Source organism: Panthera tigris, chromosome A2 (assembly GCF_018350195.1).
Source record: "Panthera tigris isolate Pti1 chromosome A2, P.tigris_Pti1_mat1.1, whole genome shotgun sequence".
In the NCBI taxonomy this organism is placed as follows: domain Eukaryota; kingdom Metazoa; phylum Chordata; class Mammalia; order Carnivora; family Felidae; genus Panthera; species Panthera tigris.
The window spans coordinates 84,332,218-84,359,647 of NC_056661.1; the positions used below are offsets into that span (position 1 = coordinate 84,332,218).

Genomic DNA, 27,430 nt, shown 5'->3' on the forward strand with positions numbered 1-27,430 from the left:
ACACTTTGAAAGTATTATTTAGCTAGGAAAAAATATCCACATCTTAAACTGATTGAAGCCTGAAAGCTCAGAATACATATTGCACAACTACATATCTGTTTTTAAAAAAAAATGTTTAGTTATTTATTTTTGAGAAAGAGAGAGAAAGAGAGCAGAGGAGGGGCAGAGAGAAAGGGAGAGACAGAGAATCCCAAGCAGACTCCATGCAGTCAGCACAGAGTCTGACACAGGGCTTAAATTGACAAACCGTGAGTCATGACCTGAGCTAAAATCAGCAGTTGTGTACTGAACAGACTGAGCTACCCAGGCACCCCTGCACCACAGCACATCTTATAAATCACGTTTACAGACACATTTTAGATCTATTTCTGAAACTAGTAGAGAAATTACCTAATTTCATGAAGTAGCTCTGATATTATAGGTAAAGAGATTTCATCACTTCCTGCAAGGTAGTCAGGAATGTTTGAAAGATGTTAATTACTGCCTGTCAAACTAGTTTTTTTCTCTAGAGTAGTGGTTCTCAAACTTTAGTGTATATCAAGTTACCTGGAGGGCTTGTTAAAACACAGACGCTGGGTCTTATCCCTAGAGTTCTTGGACTAGAGCCTGAAACTGTATTTCTAACAAGTTCTTGGGTTATACTGATTTTGTTGGTCTGCGGACCACATTTTGAGAACTCCTGCTACAAGGTCAGCCATTCCACATTCGTGTAGGTCTACAAACAAGAGTATTTTTCACTCAACTAGTCTATTAAAGTAAATTGGCAAACTACAATTGTGAATGTATTAAAATACTACCATTAAAATACATATTAAAATACTACCATTTAAAAAAAAAACTATATTTGTTATTAAATTCACTTTTAAATGTTATCTAGAACCATCTACCATTATCATTATCACTGGAAAATGACTCTGTGTATTTATTAAAAAGTTGCAGGGGTGCCTGGGTGGCTCTGCTGGTTAAGCATCTGACTTTGGCCCAGGTTGTGATCTTGCAGTTCATGGGTTCGAGTCCCCCAATGGGCTCTGCACTGGTAGTGTGGAGCCTGCTTGGGACTCTCTCTCTCTCTCTCTCTATCTCTCTCTCTCACTCTCTCTCTCTCTTTCTTCTCCTCCTCCAGTTGTGCTCTCTCTCTCTCTCGAAATAAATAAATTAAAAAAAATTTTTTTTAAAGTTGCAGAATTTGGTTCAGTTGAGAGAAACACTAACCCATCCTTAAAAGTCTTCCCATACTTTCATTCAGCTCATAATTATTATATTTCACTATAATATGTGCCAGGGACTCTTCTAGGTGCTTTACATATATTATTCCACTAGTTACTCATAATAAGCCTATACAGTAATTTGTTTTATTAACTCCATTTTACAGATGTGGTAACAGGCATTGAGACATTAAATACCTCAGTGAGAATCAGACAGAAATACCATTGGAGTCGCTCTGATTCCAATATTATGGTCCTGACCTATTATGCTCTTTGACTACACATTAAAGTATAGTTTGAGCTCAAATACTTACCTGTTCCGAGAAACAGGACGTGGTATCTACCATCAGCAGCATTCACTCGATCCACAGCTATCTTTGTGTACTTATAGTCAGTACCTATACGAACAATCAGAGGTCTTCTGTGGATTGGGTAGATAGAATTGTACATGAGAGGATGGTTCCGAATAAAAGTGACAACGTCATCTGGGAACTCCTTAGTGGTCCGCATATTGGGCGTAAATGCTCCTCCTGGGCACTAATAAAATATTTTAAAAAGAACCAAATTAGTAAATAGTTACTTCCTTTTAGTAATAACCAAAAGACCTCCACTTTTCAAAATATTTAGAAGCTCAAGTTGTTGTAAGCACAGATCCTCTTTGACTTACAATTATGGGTTTAAATTCTGACAAACCCATCATAAATTGAAAATACTGTAATTTAAAAATGTATTTGATACACTTAACCTGCCAAACATCATAGCTTAGCTGAGCTCACCTTAAACGTGCTCACAACACATATATTACCCTGCAATTAGAGACAATCAAGTAACACAAAGCTTGTTTATACTAAAGTGTTGAATAGCTCATGTAATTTTTTGACTGAGCTAAGAGTGAAACACAGAATGGCTGTAAGTGTATGGGTTGTTGACCTTTGTGATCACAACAAGACTGGGGGTTGCCGCTCGCTGCCCTACCCAGCATCCAGAGAGGAGAAATCACTAGCCTGGGAAAAGATCAAAATTAAGTATTCAAATTACAGCTTCTGCTGAACTTGTATTGTTTCTGCATCATTGTAAAGTCAAAAAACCGTAAGATGAACCATCATATTTGCTACTCATTGAGGAGAAAACAACATGGCTATATATACAACTATCTATAGCAAATGAATTAAAAAAGTGTACAATTTGACCACCTGAACAAGGCTAAGTCCACTTTTCCTACTCCGTTTGTTTTTGGAGAGCAGTTGATGCCATTTTATATATAAATTTTTACGCTTCCCATCTGTCACTTTTCTATTCCTATTCTTGCCAGTGACAGTGTTGTTAGGGGTGGGGGGGCACACTTGTGGATATAATCTAGTACTATCACTGGCTAAAACAGGTTATCATTATCAGATTCAATCAGAATTGAATTCAATACAAGAGTTTTATTCCATATGGTTCTTTCCTCCCCAAAGAGGGATCTCTGAAGTCAGAACTTGGATTGGATGTGGAAAATGAGAATTGATAATTCCCTTCTAGAAAAGATTGCTACGACTTCCATTAATCTTTGAATAAAATTCCCATCCCTTAGCATGGTCTCTAAGCTCCTATATGTCTGGCTTTCATCTACCATTCCCAAAGTACCTCTTGCTCTTCTTCAGTCTCAAGCACGCTCCCGCTCCAGAACTTTGACACTGGCTATACCCATTTGGAACGCTCTTCTCCCTATAACTCCATTCTGACCCTCATTCAGTTCTCAGTTCAAAAGTTACTTCTTTAAAGGTAACACATATAAAAATAGTTCCCCATCTCCATCTCTACTTTCTATCTCCTTAACCAGCTTTATTTTTCTTCACAGCTCTACTTACCTAACTGTATATTATATATTTGTTGTTTGTATGTCTATTGTTTGTTTCTCCCTCTGGAATGTAAGGTATGTATTGACCTGAACTGGGTATATTTTGTTCATCGTTTCACTCTCAGAGCTACAACACAGCTGATAAAGAGTAGATATTCAACAAAGAGCAGTTTATTGAGAGAATTACTCTATTACATCTGGCATTCAATTTTGGTGCAGGGGCTGTATGAAACAAGAGCTTCAGTTCTGGCCAGGAGAGGAAAGATTCAGAGCATCAAGGTCAAAGAGGCAGCTAGACAGCAATAATAACTGAAAAGGGACTGCTGGACAGCTTTAGCAGTTCTGGAAAGAGCGCATGACAAGGGCTTCTGGGGAGAAGATTCCATTTATAGGGTATCTGAGGTCAAGCTCAGGGGCAGGCTGGGAGCTTCTGAAGCTTGGAACTCAAACTTATCCACTAATAGGATCCAAGTGTTAAGTTATACAAGCAAAGCTGTTGGTATAATCTTTAACACATACAAACATTATTTGTGTAACCCTATTAAATAAATACCTGTCAATATTTCTACTTTTAGAAACAAAAAAAATATTTAGTCATATTTTCTTGAAAAAGACCATTTCTTTTCTAGTTTTCATTTATCCCCTTTAGAGAGGTACAAGGTAAAAAGAAATCAACAAAGCAAACTTTCTGATCAATAGCAAATCTATGGCAAATAGTAGGATGGAATGGGTCAGTAACATACTGGAAAGTTATACCTTTTCTTTTTTTTAAATTTTTTTTATTTAATGTTTTTATTTATTTTTGGGACAGAGAGAAACAGAGCATGAGCAGGGGAGGGGCACAGAGAGGGGGAGACACAGAATCTGAAATGGGTTCCAGGCTCTGAGCTGTCAGCACAGAGCTCGACGCGGGGCTCGAACTCACAGACTGTGAGATCATGACCTGAGCTGAAGTCAGAGGCTTAACTGACTGAGCCACCCAGGTGCCCCAAGTTATACCTTTTCAAGAGTGGCAATGAACACTCATTTCTAGCTGATTGCTCCTATGCAGGAATACATCCTGGTGTGGCCAGATTTCAACAGAAGATAGAAATGTGGAATTTTATGTGAAATCTGCCAAAATTTTAATGTTAATTCAATATAAAAAGAGAAAAAATAACTTTAGGGGTCCCCCAAAACATGGTGATCTCTAGGTTAAACCCTTGCAACAACTTTCCCACAATGTTAGTGCCTCTGGACCAGCATCCTTGGGCAGACTCACATTTGCAAATAACTCCCAGCAAATTATAATGTTGCCTCACTCATTTAGACTCTATCATACTGAATGCAATTTTTTGACTCACTTTGACCAGTTAACGTTACTAGAACTTTTTACAGGACCAGTAAATATAGCTCTTTTTTTATAGAAAGGCACAAGGAGCAATTAATTGACTTCAGTAAGGAGAGATAATGAGACAAATAATAAAACTAAGCCTCCCCGTTCATAATCCCATTAAGTAGACTTTCATCTGGGGCTCATGTGCTTTTCTTTTAGGAAAAAGCATTATATTTAAATATACATGTTTATAAATTGCCCACAAAAAAGACCAAATGAGGACAAAGAATTTCATTTGAGGGTATTCTAAACTGATGCATATGTTCCATACTTCTGAAAAGTGTAGAATTATGGGTGTTTTCTACCCTCATTCCACACACAAAGTGGAAAAAGATAAATACATTGCTCACTGAATGAAAAAATGGAAAGACCAAATGCACGGGCAATTCAGATAGTTCCAGTTCCTCATAAAACACCACTAATTATGGTTTGCTAAGCTGAGATGTCTCTTTAAATATTTGCAAACATTCTCATTTGTAGGTTCCAGAAAGATCCAAAGTTAGCATATATTACTGAGCAATTTATATAATTTCCAGTTAACAATTTTCATGTGTGATAAGGTGATTAAATTATAAGTGTCTGGTTTCTTGGCCTTATTTAATTGAAATTCGGTTAAAATTATGTTTCAGGTGCTCAAAACTGTAGTAACCCAAATAAATCAACTCACAACTCTAATCAGTTATTTTATATTCATTCAAATGTCCCCTATCTGGGACTTTTGTTTTATAGTCACAATGAACTTCTTGCTTAGAAACAAGTGTTTCTTGGTAGGCTTTTATTTTCGAAATTACCAAAGAATTCTTTTTGACAATAATTATTTTTTTTCATTGATTCGTGGCACAAACTTTACAGATAAGACACAGGGTGAGTGAGAACAATGGTGACAAGAACAAAAATGGATGACCCTTTGCAGGTTCTGTATCTGGACTTGCAAGTTTGCTCAGTGTAACATTACCAAATACAAATAAGATGCAACTAACTTATCCCTTGCTTTGTGATATGAGAAAGCATATGTACTAAAATCTCAAGATAAATATAACATCCACGTACTACCATAAAACAAAGCCTCTGTCCACAAATGAGGCTGGTGTCCCCCTCTTTAGAAAGCTGATTTAGCTCTGCAAATTTTCATTAAGTAGTTTGGGTTAAACCTCAAGTTGTTTTTCTCCAGTTCTAGCATTCTGTTTATCAAGCAGTGACAGGCACTCCTTTTTTGAGTAAAGACATTTTAAGTATTTTGATTACTAAAGTGCTGGGTGAAATGCTGGGAACAATAACAATGCCATGTTAAGGACGTATCAGCAATTGTCATCCTCACCTAATTTGTTTCCTATTTTTAGGTATTCTTGATGTCTTCCATCCTCTGATGCTCCTCACAAAGCACACCCATGATCCTAGTTTTCAATATTAATATATTGAATAGAATATCTCCATTCTTTGAACACATTCTTTAAATTTTTAATTGGGGGGGGAGGGGCATAAACGGAGAGGGAGAGAGGGAATCCCAAGCAGGTTCTGCACTATAAGCATGGAGCCCGACACGGGGCTCAATCTCATGAACTGGGAGATCATGACCTGAGCCAAAATCAAGAGTCCAACACTTAACCGACTAATTTTATTCACCTTTTAGTCAAAAAGCATTTTGATGTGCCCAGTAGGAGACATAAGAATAAGAAGCTACCATTATCTTCTAGAAAGAAGTATTCTAGTAAGGAAGATGGGTATATTCAAAGCAAAATAACAATTAAGTCATATAATAATAATTTAAGACAAAATAAATAACAAATGTTGGTTTGTGATCAGTTGTCATATATGTTTAAGAGCAAATATATTTTAAATGAATTCAGAATAGTAGAGAACTTAAGGGTTTCAGGGTTGGTGAAAGGTTTAAAGATAGGATAAAAATGTTGGAATATTTAAGGAACTGTAATTCCTGAGGCACTGCTGGGTCATAGAGCACAAAGCAGAAGAAGGCGGTAGGAGTTGAGATTAAAGACTGGAAAATAAAGGCAAAACTAGTCAGAGAAGGAGAGACTGACATGGTCAAGAGGAACTTGACCTAACACTTGAAAGATGAGTGATATATGGATAAATACATGGACATTTGGCATTCCAGAATCTGGGTTAGTTTCTGGCATTGATCTCTGAAACTTGTATTCTGAGAGAAAGTGATACCCTTGCTGAAACCCTTGGTAGTCTAGACCCTTTATTTGAAGCCTAAAGAATTACATAGTTGAAGACTTGTACTTTTATGCACCAGTTGGTCCTCATCCTATTTGCATTTATCTTCGATTGCTGACAAGACTGCTCTGCTCCTGTCCTATTAGCTCATACAGAGCTTCTAGAAGGACTTATTAATTTCTATCTTTGCCTTATAATGTAAGCTGAAACATCCTTCCTTCCTAACCTAAATTATCCAAATCCAACTGCCTTCAGGGCCAGTTCAGTCTCTTATTGTTTATATGCCTTCTCTAGAGAAGGCTATCCCATGGCAGTCTTTCTGTCCTCTGGACTTCAATAATATTTATTGTCTATTTTATTCATGTGTCTTGAATAATGATATGAAACAACATATAATGAATTTTTCATGTCTATATGCCTTATATATTTTATTGTAAACTTTCTTCACAGTGTTTTAAACATCCTTGAAGAATAGAAATATTTCTAATGTAAGAACCATGAAAAGATGCATGGAATCAACACAAGTGCCAGCAATAAAGTTCTTTTTTCTTGCCAACACTAACTAGGTGGGTCATGAAGTTTCTGTGTTCTTTTGCTGCACCAGGTACCAGACCTGTAAAGCACAATGATTAAAGCAGATGGTTCTGGTCCACTTATAAACAGATATTAAAACAGAACACTTTTATTAGGTTCTGCTTAACACGATAGCATAAGCAAAAACAATTTTCTACAGAAGCTTTATACACGTTGCAACAGAATAATGTAATATGTTAGCTCAGCCACAGAGAGAATCTGCAGTCTTTGGCTGCCCTTTGCAACATACCAAAGGTGTCTTGTTTCTTCCACAAACTTGAATCACTTATGGAAAAACATTATGACACAATTGGCAGGATTCTTCCCACTGACTTGTGCTTGCTAGTTGGGGCAGTTTGCTAACATAGCTATCCACCCTGCTTTAAAAGAATCACCTACAAGGAACATTAGAATGAGGGTATACAATGTCTGCCCCTGTCATTTCTTTAAGAATTCAGTCATGTATTTATGAGGTTGACCTGGCAACTGAACTACTGTGTAGGAAAATAAAATACAGCAATGACAGTTGATTCTTCATTGGGAGGTCTTCAGAAGCAACATTTTTAACCCGAGAGAAGAGGGAATGCTTTGGGTCACTTGGCTGTAGGTCTTCTGGCTACATCAGTGGGATATTAAACCCTGGAAGCCCAGGGAAGAGACAGACACTGGCCACTCTGAGTCACACAGCTGAGACTTCATGGTGTGTTGTTCAGTGAAGGGTGGAGGGACTAAATCTGGGAGGTTTGCTTTTCCAGAAGGAGTTCCAGAGGTCTTCCTCCACCCTGCCTCTTTTACTCCCTAAGGATCACTCATCTGACAATTTTTTTATTTAAGGGAGCTGCTCCGGTCTCAACACCAGATGTAAGAAACCACATTATAGAAATATGTCTCAAGTACCGACTACTCCCTTTATTTCACGGAGTCAGCTCCAGATGTGTGTTACTAAGCCCTGGCTTATACCACACTGCTTTACAACAGAAAAAACATGCTTATTCTTAGCAGCTTGGAAAGAGTGAAAAGTGGGACTGTTAGCAGAATTTTCTAATTTAGCATTGGCTTACTTTGTTTCAATAAAAGGGGTTTATCTATTCCCACATTTTATGTAGAATAATCGCTATTCAACATGAATGGTTTTCTCACTATGATTCCTGAGAGTCCTTTTGAGCTGCCATTCCGGTGAAGTCTGACAAGGGTTGGGAACAGAGGTGGCTTTTCTTTAGGAAAAGCAAAACAAAACCCTCACTTGTAATAGTCATCAATTTCCATACTGTAACTACTCTCACCATGCTAATCTCAAGTTACTGCTGGGAATCCCTACTTGAGACAAGGCAAGGTGTACGCAGTATGTTCTGTAAACTGGATATAGAGTAGCTCCGACCCAAACTCATTGAGGCTCTGGGGCCTCAGACCTGATTCAATTAGCATGGCTCTCTTTTATCAATCTTATTGGTTTATCTGAGAAATGTCTCTTAAGGATATACTTGGAGGAAAGTAGAATTTTTTGAGTTCACAAACCACCCGTTCCTTGACTAATCCCACATGTGTGTTGCAAAAAAGAATAATTAATGGAAGCATATTCTATCACAACCTCCCGTTAATTTTCTGTATTAAGATGAAGGAACGACTTGGTCAACTTCAAATAGCAAGTAATCCTCAAAACTAACATTTATCTCTGAATAGATTATCAGTGAGTCCCCTGGAAATGAATGAAGGGCACTGAATGAAATAATGAGAGCCATGAGTTATAATGGAATTTGAAAGTGGTTCAGCTCCCCCTTCTGTTGTATAATCTCTGCTCCTTACCCAACCCACCTCAAGTTGAGATACCCTGAGATTGATACATCTGTTGATATTTTCCTTGTGTTATACAAAATCATTAAGTACTTTTTCCACTTTCTGTTGAGCTATGGGCATCAAAGAGAGATCATTTAAAAGGGGATAGATTGTGAATTGTATAATAGGACTTCATCCCCAGCCATGATTAAGTGTGGCTCTTCAAAATTTAATTGTTTCACAGGTAAGGAGCAATGATGATAATCTTTTAATTAAAAGTTAATTATTCCTGGGGCACCTCGGTGGCTCAGTCGGTTAAGCGGCCGACTTCAGCTCAGGTCACGATCTCGCGGTCCGTGAGTTCGAGCCCCGCGTCGGGCTCTGGGCTGATGGCTCAGAGCCTGGAGCCTGCTTCCGATTCTGTGTCTCCCTCTCTCTCTGCCCCTCCCCCATTCATGCTCTGTCTCTCTCTCTGTCTCAAAAATAAATAAAACGTTAAAAAAAAATAAAAAAAAATAAATAAAAGTTAATTATTCCTATAAACCACACATTTAAGATGATGGAAAAATAAAGGACTGAATAATACATTGCAAATAAACTCTAAGAATAACACAAAAAATAAATTATCAATTAACAAATAGTTATGTGGGATGAATATCTAAAAGCATATTGGCAGAGGGAACTTCATAACTAAGGAAAAAGGAAAAAGAAACATTTTAAGAAAATAATATTCTAACAACCATCTTTTGATTATTTTCCATAAAATCATTCTTCTCTACTCACATCCACCCTATTTTATAATTATAACCATATTATGAAACTGAAAATATAAGAAAATTATATTCCCTATGAAAGTCCATTGAAAATCATATTCCTCTTGTTTCCTCTCAGTGTACCATGTGACATTTTATAGAAACAAAAACTAATCAATATTCTAGAATTCAATAAAGCATTATAATGCGCCAAACGAAAAATAAATAGTAGGACTGTGATCGTTGTAGTGCTGGAAAAAGTTCAATTCCAATTGGTCAGTGTACTGTCTGTAGCTGGAAAGGTTAGTTTTCAACGTACTCCTTAATACTCCTGGTATTACAAAACATGGATATACCTGTATACCTCAAAACTGTAGAGTTTACAAATATTTTACTGAACTAGAATATCACTTTCATCGTGTTTATTTACACATACTATTTCTTTCTTTGAGAAATATACAACATAATTTTTAAATATATCCCTTACAATGGAAAGATCTACGTATGATTTATCTGTAACTTAATTCTCATATGGTTATTCCTTTATTAAGATAGGTAACATTCCTTAATATTAGGAAGGGCTGTGTGAAAAGCATTAAAATTCTTTCAGGATGCCGCCAAAATGTTAATAATTTCCAAACTATGGCTTTATGACAATAAAATTAGGAAAATATCTCTGCCATGTCTAACATATCCAGTTGCCTTCAAATCTAAAAGAGATTTTATTAGCAATAGCACTTAGAAAAATTTGTGGAGAGTGCTATACTATACCATATTTGTAAAATACCAAATCTGAGAACCCATAACCTGAAAAATTACAATAAGTGAATCAGTAAGTCAGTAAATATATATATATATATATATATATATATATATATATATTGCATATATATGTATATCAATGCAATATATATATGTATGTGTATATATGCATATATATATATATATTTTTTTTTAATGTGTATTTATTTTTGAGAGACAGAGACAGAGCATGAGCTGGAGAGGGGCAGAGAGAGAGGAGACAAAGAATCTGAAGCAGGCTCCAGGCTCTGAGCTGTCAGCACAGAGCCCAATGCAGTGCTTGAACCCATGAACTGTGGGATCATGACCTGAGCTGAAGTCAGACGCTCAACTGACTGAGCCACCCAGGCTCCCTTCGATTATATTTAATAAACATCAACATGATATCATATCATGGTAAGTTATATATATATGTTTTTTAAAAAGCAAAATAACAAAGAAATTTTCCTAGATACTTACAGTTCCAGGGCGAGGATACGGAATTCTACCCTGATAGGAGATCAGCTGATGATTGGGCCCTTCTTTATGGGCAAAAGGCCCATTAAACACAGTCTGTATATCAGATAAATGATACACACACACTGCTGATCCTTTAAAAACTGAGCTAAAAAAAGAAACAGAAAGAGATCCATTTTCTTATTTTTTTTAACTTCTAAATACAATTTAAAAAAACAGATGGCAAGGTTTGTGATGACGAGTTGATAATTCATCATGGAAAAGTTGAACATTACAGTACACACTGTAAAGCTAAAAGATCTTCTCTCCTATTTTGAAATAAGCCATTGGTACATAAAGCATTAAAACATTTAATCCATTTCATGGAGGCAGTAGACAATAATAAGTTATAGAAGAGTTCTCAATGTTTCCAAAATATAGGACAAGTCAAAGAGTTTCTAACTAGTTTATCTTAACAACAAAAAATAAATTCATGATTTATTCAAAAATATGAATTTGAATTCTAAGTCACTGTCAATAAAATCTATCATAATTTAACTGAAAGAAATAAATCTCATTAAGAGAAAACTGTATTTCTTTGTCTTAAGATTATTTTAACGTGAGAATGTTCTCACATTTATCCTAAAGAGTAGTCAGAGAGTCTAAGTTGTCATAATTTATGTATTTTCCTTGTTAATGACAAAAAAAAAGAAAAACAAAAACAGTAAAGTCTAAAAAAAGTTCATTACATTAACGCCAATATAATCTCAGAGAATGTGTTTGGATCCTTACTAAAAACTATTTCTGTTGTCACTAAGGCAGATTGACTGAAACAAACATTTCTCTGACTTACATATATCTCTTAAATTAGATGCCTAAGGGAAAACTTAGATGCCCATTGAAAAAAACAAGATATGTTATTAATCATTAGCACTGCTGCTCAGAAATGACAATTATGAATTTTTCAAAAGACTATTGGTGTTGGGGAAAACAAAAACTGTAGAAATATTTTTTTGAAACAAACATTTTCTTCTGAAGAATCTGGTTCTTTTCACTTTGTTCACTTATTTCTGAGTTAACTCAAGACCATTTTCTCTTTTAGAACACGAGTTAAACTGTTCATCCTGTAGGACATATTTTTACATATTTTATAGGGCAAATGTAAATATGACATATAATCAATATCTTTGTGATTTTATTTTTCCTTGAATGGACCATTACAGTTTACAATTATGCTGTGCTTGCCCTGCTAAAGAAGAATGCTAAAATCGTCAAATTTTTGTTGTTTGGTTGGTTTTCTAATAAAAGGCACAGATTACATTCTGCATTGGCCCTGCTATCGCTCGGGTACTGTGCTGCCTTCTGAGTAACATTCTCAGTGTAAAATAATTAAACACAAATATATCTAGGAAAAGGTGAGAAGACGGCAAGTTGTCTTGAAGTATATGAAAATTAGGATTGGACATCCCAGAGAAGTTAGAAGACATTAAACCTATTTTCCAGTATATGAAATACTGCCATATGGGACATGAAAACTAGTGCACTATTTTATTAGTTTCCAGTCATCATTTTAGATTGCTCCAGAAGTAAAACTTATTTTAGTAGAAATACCAAAAGTTTTAGGTGAATCATGGATCTTCAAACTACTTCCTTAAAACAAAATATCTTATATACTTTATTCCTACATTATAATTCATATTTTCCTTTCTTTGAGAAAAATAGCATACAATCATTATAAATACTCTGTACAAAACCATTTTGAAAGTATTAGTTCAGCTTGAATATATTTTGGTCACCAGGCAAAAGTAATAAAACAGGATGGTTATATCCTGAATGCTTTGTAAAATTAAAAACTGAAAAGAATGTTTTGTAATGATTACTGTCATTTAGTGAAGTTTATTGTTTAACACATAAACTGTAATTGTTTAATAATTACCTTGATGTTGTAAAAATGCCATACACTAGTGTTGTCCTTGGGTTATCTGTTTCCAGCAGAAACACATCCTCTATAAAAGGAAAATATCATTCGTTTAAAGTTCCCAAATATTAACCATATTTAAAAAAAATTTACCCCAAGAAAATAATTTCAACTATGAAAAATATTATCGAGAAGCATATTCTGGCAGTATCATTATAATCTGGAAACAACTAAGTGAACCCAATGAAAGGCACGTGGTAAAGTGAATTAAATGAAATATCATACAAACACTATAGGGATGTATATAGACTGCAACCTTATGGAAACCATGCTAGTGAAGTAATATTAAGTGAAAAATGTATAGTGGTACGTAATATAGACTAGAATCATGTGAAAATCGTACAACTATATAACAGATTACAATAAGATTACCAGTAAGTATTTCTGGTTAGCAGAGCTATATTTTCCTATCTTCTTTTGTATGCATTTTCTATATATCCTTTAAAGATAACATAATAGTTTTTTAAATTTAAAAAGTATTACGTTCACAGTTTCTTTTTGACATAGGGTTGGAAGCTGGAATGTGGAAGAAAACTCAAAGCAACTTTTTTCCTTATATAAAAGAAGACTGTTTTGGCTTTTGGTTAAAATTGCTAGTGACATTTTTACTTAATTGATAATTTGCCTAATAACAAAAAGTTTAAAGTATATTAAGGCAAAGACAAAGGTACAGATAGTAAGGCTCAGTACCACAGAACAGAACCTGGAAGTAGATTTCTGATAGGAAACATCAGTGAATAATCAATTGTCACAATTACAAGAAAGGTCTGAATTTAGTAACATTTTTTTGCAAATAAGATTCTTGCTGGGAAATACAAAAAAAAAAAAAAAGATGTAACCCATTTTTATTGCTTACCTCTCAGATGATGAGGTAAAAAAAAATCTGAGAATAGCCAGTAGTTTACATTTTAATGGGTTAAAGCAAAATAAATGTCATTTCTAAATGGCACTTAGTAAACATAACACTAAGATGTGTATCAAGGTATTCTGATTAAAAAGAGAACTGTTTCTTGGTAGAAAGGAATCAGATCGTAAGTTCTTATTTGACCTGGTATAACTCTACTTATGTCACACATCCTGAAAGTAATTCATCTCAGGGTCACCCAAGAAGGGCTGATTAGAGTACAAATTTAATTTCCACCCTGAAACTTTCCCATCCAACCTTGATTTTGCTAATTAGCTATTAATAGTAAAAATATTTAGCTGTATTTGCATACAAACTGATTTCAAATCAGAATATTAGAATTTATATGCACATGAAATACACATTCTTTTAGAAAAACACAAATAGGGGCGCCTGGGTGGCTCAGTTGGTTGAGCGTCCAACTTCGGCCCGGGTCATGATCTCACAGTTTGTGGTTTCAAGCCCCGCATCAGGCTCTGTGCTGGCAGCTCAGGGCCTGGAGCCTGCTTCGGATTCTGTCTCCCTCTCTCTCTGCCCCTCCCTGGCTCACACTCTGTCTGTCTATCTCTCTCTCAAAAATAAAAACATTAAAAAAAAATTTAGAAAAGCACAAATATATCATTACTCATTTGTCAATTATACAAGCACCTCTCTTTCTGTCTCTGTCATACACAGACACACACACTCATTCACATATCTTGGGTAATTCAGTGAAGTAAATGTTTCAGTAGTGCACTCAGGGGCAAAACAGATTTAAAAAGTACTTAAAGAAATTTATGAACAGTAAACAGATCATTCATTCAAACTGGCACATGATTTATGCTGAGAACATTCATGGAATATACATCCTCTGCTGAGAGGTTATTAAAACATATAAACTTTACAAAATCTTTTTCAAAAACATTTTTCAATCTCAAATCCATGTACCTAATTCATCAAAGTATGTTTCTGGGCCATCTTCATCGGTTACAGAGCACACCAGCCTCGCTTTTAAGAAGGTCGTCCACTTGTTGACAAGGCTACGCAGACCTCCAGTGTCATTCTGAAACCATTTTGAAAACACATTTCACATGGCTTAAATAAATACTAAAATGTATTAAAAATTCATCTTAGATTTGTATATCTTGGGGATTTGTTATAATCCGAAGTATGCAAATGTTAACTATATCCGCATATCAAAAAAGAGGAATATTTAAGATTTATAGTGCTTTATAAAATAGCTATAGCTATGCAATGAATTTTCTCCAATATGGTATCAACTGAAGATGTTTCGAAGAGGAGTTTAATAAATATATGCCCTAAAGCTTTCTAAATTTAACAATGTATGATGAAATACCTTTGAAATGTTATGGAGAACATATAATTTAATGTGCCTTTTCTTGATAACTCATTGTCTTCAATATGAACATAAATTATTGTATGCAGTGAAGATTATAGATGCTACTGTGGTCAGGAAAGTATGTTTATACTTCTATCAAATGGTCTCCAATTTGACACTCACTTCTCTGTGTCAGCATTTAGTCCTCAGTATTTCCAATCAAATGCTTTAATATACACATTTCTCTGGCTAGGGCAGGAAAAGTGGTGTTTGGATCATTCACATAGTCTCTACTGATTGCTTTCTGTATGTCCAGAAGCCTTTCATCCCTTCTGCTGCCTTTACTTTCTGAGGAGCAGATGACCTCCACAATCAGTGGAACACTGTAATATCTAAAAATAATGATTTTAAATACTAAACACTTGAAGAAACACTTTTGCACAAAGTATGCTAATCATAAATCAGTCAGGGAAAACCTGTAAAAATCTCATACGAGAGGGCATCATGAGCTTTTTTGAGTTGCTCCGTATACTTGCTGTTTATACACAAGACCATTTGTTTACTGCTTTTAACTAGGACTGTATTTTATTAATGCATTTCTTAATTTTCACTGTTGTAGACAGTTCCCCAACAATTGTCCTTACTGAGGTTTTGCTGTATTTTATTCACAAGAATTATTCTGTTTCTGTGATGTACAGTTTAGCTATTTGTTTTTAATACAAATGTATTAAATGGATTAATGCATTAAGTGGAAAAGCAAAAATTAAATAAAACTTCTCATTTGTATAAGACCATGACCAAAATATTTCTTTGAATTAAGCTTTTTTATTTATCTCATATGACCGATGTGAATAAACATTAAATTAAAATGTCTTCTCTCAGGGCACTGGGGTGATTCAGTCAGTTAAGTGTCTGACTTGATTTCAGCTCAGGTCATAATCTCACAGTTCGTGGGATTGAGTCCCATGTGGGACTCTGTGCTGACATCTTGGAGCCTGCTTAAAATTCTCTCTTTCCTCTCTCTCTGCCCTTCCTCCACCTGTGCATGCTCTCTCTCTCTCTCTCTCTCTCTCTCAAAATAAATAAATAAACATTAAAAAAAAATCTTTAAAATGTCTCCGGAGTCTCAATATTGATTTAATTTGTAACAGTAGATGAAAGTAGGAAAATAAACTATTAGCAAAAGAAAATACATTTATACAATTTGAATTTGTGAGTCTTTCTTCAAATTAGGACAGGATTAATACTTACAGGACATATTCTAGCAATCATGGAATGAATCTGTTTTGTGCTTCTGCTATTGTCGGTCAGTTTCTCTTTGAAGAAGAAGTACACCTTAGCATCATTTGGATCCGTGCCATCTGGGATGACATGTGCATCCACAAACATAGGTTCTGGAAAAAAAATACAAAGACTAAATATATATATACTCATGATGGAAATCTATCTACCGTCCACCCAAGTAAACCACAGGCACGTGCCTTCTCCATCCTTAGTACAGAAGAACAATTCAGTGTTCATAGGCACAAAGTCTACAAGCAGTAATTGTATTCACACAACATATTGTATTTGGAATGTCAAGTGCCACAAAATATATCTATAATATAACAGCTTCAACTACTTTTCCTGGGGGGCACTGGGTGGCTCACTCGATTGAGTGTCAGACTTCAGCTCAGCTCATGATCTCCAGTTCGTGGGTTCAGACCCTGCATGAGGCTCTTTGCTGACAATTCAGAGCCTGGAGCCTGCTTCGAATTGTTTCCCTGTCCCTCTGCCCCTCCCCCCTGATGCTTTTTCTCTCTGTCTATCTCTCCTTCAAATAGAAATAAGTATTTAAAAAAAAACCTATTTTTCCCTATCCACAATACATTCTAGAAGTTCAATAAATGCAAAAATTCTTTGGGCAATGATGAGTTCTAAAAAAGTAAAAACGTTTCTACCAGTTATTTCCCATGGAATATAATGGCCATTTTACGGAAAAAAAAGTTTGTTTTTCAAAGTATAGTTTTCAATCTAGTGCATATAATATAAACTCAAATTCACTGAAGCAGAATGAGTGGGGAGTCCAAGATCTGAAAAACACATTTTTTTTCTTAAAATACAGCATATGAAATGAAGGGGAAATTTTTCAAGGAAAAAATGCAGTCATTTGAAGACATAGAGGGATTCCTTATTTCAAGAACAAAAGAAGTTTTAGAATACTCTATTTCCAGATGTACTAGTGTCATAAATTGAAGAAGTAAATGGACAATCAATGCTTTCTTGTGCCTGTCTATCAGTGAAATAAGATGCTTAAGTGTGGTGATTCATGCTTTGCTATGCAATGTTAAGTGGATTGCCAAATTTAGGGTCAGCTAGAAATCTTCCCCAGGGAGAAATGACAAAGTTCTTAGTGGTTTCTGCCTCCTCTAAACAACAGCAAATGACTGAAATTGTACATTTCAAATGTCAAATGAATATCTTTCATGATGTGAAATTCATGTGACACCCCCAAAATTGGAAACAACTGAATGCTTATAATCATAAAGTTATCATACCTATGGTTTCCATTAAGTACTAAATAAAGTATAAAAAATATATATGCCAGTTTTATAATTTAATAATCTAAATATAAAACAAATAGGAGGAGTTCTTGAAAATATTTTAATCATTATATCTATCATAAATTTAGGAAATTTTTTAGATTTGACATTAAAATATTCAAGCATGATCTCGCGGTTCATGGGTTCGAGCCCTGCACTGTGGGCTCTGTGCTGCCAGCTCAGAGTCCGGAGCCTGCTCCGAATTCCGTGTCTCTCTCTCTGCTCCTCTCGCACTCATGCTCTCTCTCTCTCTCTCTCTCTTAAGAAAAAATAAACATTAAAAAAATAATAAAATAAAATATTCAAGCAGACTATATGAGTAAAATAGCATATTTATGTGATATATAATTGGAGAAGATTCTTAAATGTGAGCCTGTATGATAAATATCACTGTCATTTTTATTTATTAATATACCTTATGACAATTGTATGATGGTTAATAAAGAGTTAGAATATGAACTATGGACTACTTCGATTATTTATGTATCCTAAATATTAAAAATAATAAAGTACAGAATTGTGACTTACATCATGGCTTTTTAAACAATTTTAACCTTTCTTCATTAGAGAATAAAATAGTTTAAAGGATGATTCTAAAAAATGCACAAAATGTTTCTTACCACTGAGCCATTTGGAATTGTGTTGATCAGTTCTGACTGCATTCCTCTTCGTTAAACTTCGAAAAATAGCAGCATCTGTGCCCATGAAATCTATATACATTCCAGAGAAAAGCTCCTCATCTACGAAGAAGAAAATGTCAACACAATTTTAAATCTTTTTTAGAAATCAAGAACTTGCTTATTAGATGATCACACAGATTACAGAGTGTTTATAATTGTTGTTTTTCATTGTCCATCACATAAAAACATTGGATAAAATGTAATCTGATGTCATTATTGCCTGTGAGTTTACTAAAACAACTTTATTTGTTATAGAAATAAAAATTATTCTGCCTGCACTTAATTATACTAAATACATATGTTTATATAGTATGTATCAAAAATGGTGGAAATAATATATGTGTTAAAGATAATAAAATAGCTTAATTATTACTTTCTTTTAATAAATAAATAAAAACTACTATAAGAGAGAACTCAGTTTCTAATTTTGGCAGTAATTAACCAAGTGGGAATTAGGGCTAAGTCATTTAACACCTGAATCTCTATCTTGTCATCTGTAAAATACAGGAATTGGCTTATGATTTCAAAAGTTTTCACTATATTAAGAATTCCATGATTTCACCAAACAGATTGAAGATATTAGTTTTTATTGTCAAAATATTATTAATGGTAAAATTATCTTACGATTAAAAGTATATGTTTTAATTTGTATGCTATAAGGTTTCTATAAGGTGAATAAAGTGCTACTTTTTCAATTGTAACACTCAATTTATTAACATTATGCTAAAAATATAATATTATGTTAATAACACACATATGGTTTGACATATGAAACCATAAAAAATAGAATACAGAGATAAAAAAATATATATTTTAAAATTAAATTACCATCATTAATGGAAAAATCAGATATTTTAATATATATTTGCACAACATGAGACATTGAGCTTATTTGTTAAGGTCCATATTAATTTTTGCCTATTAAGGAGAGTAAGCATTGAACTGGTATGTGCGACCCTAGAGTAAAAAATAGTAGTTAAATGTCTATTTAAAAAAGAATAAAAGTTATCAGGTCTGATCCAGGGAAAAACCATGCAGTTTTTTTTCTTTGACTGATGTTCTAGAATCAGTCTGGCTACCTTCAGATCATGGTCCTTTTGGCAGGACTATAGCATTTTGAAGCACTCCAGTCTCACTCCTTAGTAATAAGCAGTACCAGCTAACCGAGGACAGAATGGAGAATGAAATGTTTTTAATCTCCAATATGATCTCATCAGGTCATGAACTGGACCCCTACCAGTGAGCGAGTGGGTATGGCAGGCATTATGTTGTTACCCAGTTCTGCTTCCTAGTAGGGGTCTGAGGTCCGTGGGAACAGATTATAGGAAGATAACAAAAATGTCCATGAAAGCATTTTGAGCAATTTAGCTTCAAAATTCTGTGAACATTTGTGAAGCATCTACACAAGTATTCTGTAGATACAATGGTTGTGACAATTAAAATAATTTTGCAATTAATTATTTCACATTCTTTTTATACCTGATACCCCCCAAATGGTGGGTTATAAATTTCTGCTATTCAATGGATTGATTAACACAGCTGTCAATTATCGGATCTGTTTCCAGGAAGAAAAGGAAAAAAGACACTCAGAGGATGATGTATGGCAGAGAGGGCTGAGTCTAATCTTATTGCATACCACTTATTAATTATGTCTTAGCTACTACAAAAGCCTGCCAGTCTAATTGGCTTCATAACCTGTCTTAAATTCTCAGTAATTTCAACAGCAAATCAGGAATAATGAAGTTTCTGCTTTATTTTGTATAAGAAATAATCAATTCCACTTTAAAAAGAATTCTGAATAGGGATTTTTTTTTCAGAATGTTTGTGGAGGATTTATGCAAAGATAAACTTGTGCTTTTTAACGTTAATCCGAAAATACTTTGCTTTCGAATTTTACTTCCACTGACCAGAAAAACCTCATTAGGGTCTTTATAGGTTCTTTAAGAAATGTCATCTGACTTCTTATTGTGATACAACAATGGCATGACAAAATAGCAAAAAGCACTAAACTTGCACACTGGGTTAGATGCCACAACTATATTATGAAATTTGGAATTCTCCAATTCTTGATGCTTCTTGGCACTTTAACAGATAGAAACACTTTAAACATTCTGTGTTATTTAGTACCTTGCAATCCAACAGACATGATAAAGCCCCAAATGCCAAAGTGAGATGACTACACAAATTGACTGTGTAATACTGGAGATAATATTGGAGAGAATGTTAGAGGGATAATCAATAAAACAAGTAAAATGACAAATGCAAGCTAATAAAACTTCTTCCCCCTTTTAGTTTCAGTTTTTAAGGTAAGCAAATAGTTTACTGACTCTTTGATAGTTCAAGTTCTAATGTTAATCAAAATATTGAAAGGTAGTATAGGAACATAAGCATAGGAATTGAAGTCTTGGATCCTTAGTATATGAAAGCCAATAACTAATTTTGTAAACAAATCCAATTCTCTAAGGACAAAACTATTAAATGACTTAACAAGTTTAACAGGAATATTTATAGTGCCCAGTTTTAAGCCTTTCTTGTTCCAAATGATATTTGATGAGTATAATTGTTAACACAACTTTGAATTTTATTTTCATAGCATTTAACTTGAAGTAAGTAAAAACTCTACATATTTATCCAGTATTACGTAGCATACCATTTTGATAGGTGAATACAATTTTCTTCCTAATGAAAACACTTTCCATGCACTGACTCTATTAAATAATATTTAGAAGCTTATCTGAAAAGTCCCTGCATCAGACATAATTGGGTATGTTGTGACTTCAAAGCTTTATACTTCTTGGTCCCAATGATATACATTCATCTCCTCCCTGCCCAATCTGAATAATCATAGGAAAGAATTCACTGGATAACCTCCAAGTTTACATTTTAGTCAGTGCTGGATGTACCTGTCTTAATTTAGTTTCCAAATATGAGAAAGATGAGTTGCTACATTAAATGAATAAAAGCAAGGTGTTCTGAAAACAATAATCACCTTTCCACCTGTTCCATTGTCAAGTAATGCAATTTATCACCGGCAACACATAAGAAAGCAAAGGGTAAAAGCATCTACTGTCCATTCAACACACTGAAATCCCAGATTTGTCCCCACAGGCAACACATGTTAAGTCAGGCATATTCTGGAAGTGTCTTAATTAACCAGAAGAGAATGCCTTTAAGTTAATTACAGAAAGGCATCCAATGATTGAGATTCAAAGATATTGATTTGTTAATATATATAGCACCAAGCGACTGGGCATGTTTTTTAACTGATACATTTTATAGAAAATGGGGGGGGGGGAGTCACTTTGCTACCACCTCTTTTTAGTATAGTACCTTCTGGACAATTGATAGAGAATGTATTTGGCTAAGACATGCACTTTGTTATTCTTTCATTTGAAAGAAATACCATTTTTTTAAAAGTTTACTTTGTGGGGGAGAGAGAGCGTGAGTACATGAACAGGGGAGGGACAGAGAGAGAGGGAGAGAGTTTCTCAAGCATGCTCTACACTGCCAGCTCAGAGCCCGATGTGAGGCTTGATCTCACAAACCATGAGGTCATGGCCTGAGCTGAGGTCAAGAGTCAGACGCTTAACCCCCTGAGCCACCCAAGTGCTCCGAAAGAACTGCCATTTTAATTATCTGTAAAATATTGCTAAAATTTATGAGGAAAAATGGGTATACTGAATACTACAAAAACAACTACAGAAAACACTGAGAATTACTTTATATTTCATTACATGTATACAAATACATGTTTTGTAAATGTTGACATGCTCTAGAAATGACATCAGCAACACAGTAAGTGAAAAAATAATTGCTTATCATTTAATCATGAATTCTTGAAAATGAGAAACTACAATTTCTCAGTTTACAACTTTCTGTTACCTCACTTAGGTCTATCATTCATGCTACCTTCCCAATGGGCACACCATGTCATGAATTTATTTTTTTAATCCTTTTTATTTTATATTTCCCCCTCCCTCTTTTATTTTTGACTTACTGATCATAACAGACACCGTGTTCACATTGGGGTTGAAGGAGCAGCGTCCTTTTCCAGATTCACACTTGGAGTCAATCACGAAAACTTGGTCCTTTATTATAGACAAAATACAAATGTAGCAATAATAAGTAGCTTTATATTTAGTTAACCAGATGGTTCTTTAATAAACAAAGCATCATCATAAATAATATGCTTTTTATTGGTTTGCCTATGTTTTCTTAATTTACTTTGTTAAGACTTTCTTGGCCTATGTGAAGAAATTATAAATTATAAGCAAACTTCACTAGGTAAAAGTTTTCATTCTACTACAATCCCCGTGAAGCTGATTCAATAAGTTTTCAAATCTATATCGGCAAAAACCACCTGGGAATCAAGGATCATTGTAAACCTGAACTAGATAGCTTGAACACTGGCCAAAAGAAGAAAATTGCCCATAGAGGAATAATGTATACAAGGATTATAATAGTTCCAAAATAATCAAGACATTTATAAAATACAAAATTTTTATCACCACTTAATTTTGTTATATAAGCATTATACTCAATTCAACAAAATAATTCATAATTTAGATAAAAAATGTTTTTCACTCATTTAACAAAAATTTATTGAGCATGTTTTTGACTCAACACATATTAAATGAACATCGAAAGTCTGCCATGCACTCCTCAGCCATCATTAGTTGCTTCAGGGCCAGCTTATTAAGCATTTACTATATGCCAGGCACCAACAAAACATGAGGAATACAGTAAACCAGACAAAAATCTTCTTCCTCAAGTAATTTATAATATAATGATGGAAAATATGAATATAAAAAGAATAATACACAAAACATAGAATATGTTACATGGTGCTCAGTGATCAGGACAAAAATTAAGCAGAAAATGGAACTAGGGAAACCCAGGGATGAGAGGTAATAATTCAGTTTGAAATATAGTGGTCAGCGTAGCCTTACAGAGAGGGAATATTTTGCTTGTATATTTATCTTATTCTTAAATAAAGTCAGTAAAAGCTACTACTAAAATTCAAAGACCAAAGTTTTCACTTTTGTAGGCTGCATGAGATTATGAAGGATCTTAATTATTAAGCTAAGGTTTTGCAAAATTTTCCTGAAAGAAATTCAGTTTCAATATTTTTGAGTATGGAAATGAAAGAATCAAAACACTGCTTAAGAAGATTGGGTCTTACCTTGGTGTTTTAAGAAGATTGAGAAAGGCAGTTATAAAAACAGACACTGGATTAAAGAAAATAGATTTGTTTTCAAGTGCAGTAGTCCAGGAATTAGGTAATAATACTCTGACATGCCAGGATCTCAGTGATCATGGTGAGAGGAGTAAAGATGCAAGAGAATTTGTAAAGTAAAAATCAACACAGCTCGGCAATCAATTACCAACTGGATGTGGTTCAAGGAAGAGGAAGAAAACAAAGATGATTCTGAAGTTTTGACTCCTTAAAGAAAATAAAACTAGTTCATTTTTGTTACATTGATTTTGATGTGTTGTCAGAATATCACTGACATGATGGGGGAATCATAGAACTTAAAAAAAATCACAGTCCTCTATCCTGGAAAAGTCTTACAGAATGATTTTCTTCAATGAATTAACTCTACAGATGAGGAAAATATAACTTGCACAAGATCATGTAGTTAAATTATGACAAAATTAAAGTTAAAATTCAGTCTCCTGACTCCTCACTATGTCTATTTTCCAAAAAGTCAGTATTTATACAATGACCTTACTTAACAAATAATTGAGGAAAAGCGATGAAGTTTAGTAAAGCCAGCTGTGATCAGTTAGCCAGAGATGTACATATATTATACTAAAAAAGTGAGAGTTGGCGTTGAAGGAGTTGATGAAATTGCTTAGGTACCACTTGCTCTCCACTGAACGATTTCTTTATTGTACGACGTCCTCATTCTCACACGGTTATAGTCTAGATCTTGTCATCACCAGAAAGAGTATGGTCCACCAGAATAATCACTAACTCAAGCACATAGCAACAAATCTTCAATTTTATCTCCTTTCCATTTTTTCTCAGTTCATCAGCCTTCTGTCTTCCTGACTTTTTTGTTAACCTGTATAAATTCAATGCTATTTATTTTCAATATGTTTTTTACAGAAATACTAAGTTCCTTGAATCTGCGATTTTTTTCATTGAAACCACAGCCTGGAAGGGTATGTCTACCTGTACATTCTCCATACTTGTTTCCATATATCTAAGTATTTTGCAGAAGGTAGTCCAAAAATGTAAATTCAACAAAAATAATGATTTTTTGGTCACCAACACAAAATGGATCCTTATACAGCTCAGCAAACTTTCAAGGACACTCATATCAATTGATTGTTCCATTAATAATTTCAAACCACTGTCACTATAGACAAATCTATTAACAAATGATTGATCATATAATTGCAGATTAAGTGAAGCCTTTAAATGAGATGTCTTTAACTTCTTACTACCAAACACATAAATACACATACACTAATACATGCATTAGCACATTCTTGTTCCCGCCTCTCTACTTCTCTGACTGTTTCTTCTTAGTCATGTTTGAAGGTCCTTTCCCCCATCTTGCCCTTAAATTAAGAAACCCTCAAGTCTCAAGCATAATCACTCTTCTTTTTTCACACAGCACTCTGCGTGATTAAACCCTTGCATTTCCTGGGCTTCAGTTATTCTAGTAAAACAACGACTCAAACATTTATATAGCCAACTTTATATTCAACTGCCTACTTGACATTTCTACTTGGATCTTTCAACAGCAACTCAGACTCAAGAGAACCCAACCCAGGCTTAAAACCTTAACCTCAAACATGATTTTCTTTGTTCTCTCTCATCTCAGTTCATGACAACTATATAACTAAAGAAACCAAAAACCAAAAATGAAAAACAAACAACAAAAATGTCAATACCTGTATCATTGTAAATTTCCTTTTATATAGCCAAATCCACCACTGTCAACTACACCATCTTACACTTTGTGCTTATTTTTCTGTCTTTATTGCCACTCCCCTGAGTATAATAATTTCTTTCTTGGCCTATTATATCCATTCTCTAACTGATCTCACCACAGCCCTCTCAACCCCTCCCTACCCTCAATCATTTATAATACAATACACAGTGACAACACAATGCTTTCCTTGCCATTTTCTGCTTAAGATCATTCCAGTTGCTTCTCCTTTGACACAAGATAAAGATCAATATCTTAAAGGTAGCTTACAAGTTCTAATATAATTTTGTGTCAGTGTGTCAGTCATTATCATTAAATAAATACATATTTGTAGATTGAATCAATAAAAGAGAAATAAATAGGACCAGAAAGAGAGTAAATGGTGAAAAATTAGGAAAGAAGGCATGGCAAAATGTTTCATGGTTATAGGTGTTAATAATGGCATTGAAAAATAGGGGGCATGGCCAACATGTTATAGATCGGTCAAGGAAAAAGGATGCAGATTAAGGGAATTAATTTGATCACTGAGGACTCTTGGCCACTAGAAAATAGTTTTAGTTTATGGGTAGTAATGAATGTCAGATTAGAAAGGTTTAATAATGATATGAAAAACAGGAATGTAAAACCAAATCATACTCTACTAGTCTGAGAAGTTTTGTGATCAGTAAAAGAGGGAAAAAAGAAGTTGAAAAAGGTCACAGACCCAAGATAATGATTTAAGGAAAAGAAATATGATCCTATTTTTAATCAGGAAAAAAAGTAAATGCAAGAGAAAGGAAATGAAGATATAAAACAGTAATAAAGGTTATTGATAAAAGCACTTTATTGAGAAGGAAAATGGACAACTTTTTTTCTGACAAAAGGAAAGCTACAAAAAGACACATAAGCAGAAAAGTTTGGTGGCTAATTTGCTTCAAATGGCACAGGGAATGATTTGAATGCCTGTGTTATGCTTGGTCATTCAAAGGTAAGGTTATCTGCTTAATGACTGGCAGAGTCAGAGGCTTAAATGGTATTCAACTGCTGGAACCAATGTATGGAGACATCTTATAAAATCAACCAAAAATGAGATGTAGGAATAGTCCATGAATGTGTAGTGAAATTAACCCACTATTTTTTTTAATGTTTTATTCATTATTTCAAGTCATTATTTACTTGTGTTGCTTTATCTTTTTCCAGGAACAGAAGACAGGGGATGAAGACGGCAGACAGAAGAGAAGAACCGTGGTTAGGAATTGGTGTAGCAAGGACTGCAGGCATTTTGGATGGGCATCACTGAAATGTTCTAGGAAAGCTCTGAGTCAGTCTCACAGAATAACGGGAGACTCATAGGATATAATGAAAGTGTGTGATGTTCCAAATGTGGAGTAGGCTCAGAAAATGCTCTCTGAGAAAAAAATGAATGACTATTTGACAGATAGATAGAAGGTGGTCGATAGTATCTAAGAAATAAAACTAAATAAGTAATGATTATGTGACCCTAATTTGGTTCACTGTCAAACTGGTTGTAAATACAGGAAAAATACCATATCTCAGTATCAGCACATGGTGTTACTAGTAAGTACTATCTCTGGTCATTATAAAATGCAATGATAGTGATGCATAAGAAGGAAAATTCTCTCAAAATACAACCTCTCTGTATCATGTCTTCATTTTACACTAGGGGATCTTTTATCCTAAACTAAAGAAAATAAATACAGGAGATGTTTGATAAACTACATAGTCTATATTTCTGTTACTGTTTACATACTATAGATACATAAAAATGATGTTATGGTAAAACCCTTTGACTTGAACTGATTGCATACAAAGCTTAAAATTCATTAACTCTTTTCATACTTAAATTGGCACTTAAGATGTTCACATATTATTTAAAGAGATTAATTAATGGAAATGCTTCCCCTTTGAAATCTATCTTTTGAAGTGAGACTAAAGTAGTTCATATATTTAGTAAAGTGATTAAATTTTATTCCATGCTGGTTTTCCAAAGGAGATTATTTTTTGGACCGACTTTCCAATTAAGCCTTGAAGTGCATAGTGGGCAATTTGTACATGGGAAAATGATTTTATTTGAAATCTGTGCTCTGAA

General features: G+C 34.3%; 1 protein-coding gene across 1 annotated transcript in view; it reads right to left on the reverse strand.

The window, feature by feature from the left end:
• The window catches only part of SEMA3C (semaphorin 3C), a 175,401-nt gene that overhangs the window by 49,608 nt on the left and 98,363 nt on the right, over positions 1-27,430 (reverse strand). The window contains exons 6-12 of the mRNA XM_007076782.2: positions 22,395-22,485; positions 18,338-18,457; positions 16,387-16,529; positions 14,745-14,859; positions 12,872-12,941; positions 10,960-11,104; positions 1,520-1,742 (exon numbers count right to left, since the gene is read on the reverse strand). Coding sequence (XP_007076844.1) covers positions 1,520-1,742; positions 10,960-11,104; positions 12,872-12,941; positions 14,745-14,859; positions 16,387-16,529; positions 18,338-18,457; positions 22,395-22,485 — 907 coding nt within the window. The remainder of the gene's footprint in view (positions 1-1,519; positions 1,743-10,959; positions 11,105-12,871; positions 12,942-14,744; positions 14,860-16,386; positions 16,530-18,337; positions 18,458-22,394; positions 22,486-27,430) is intronic.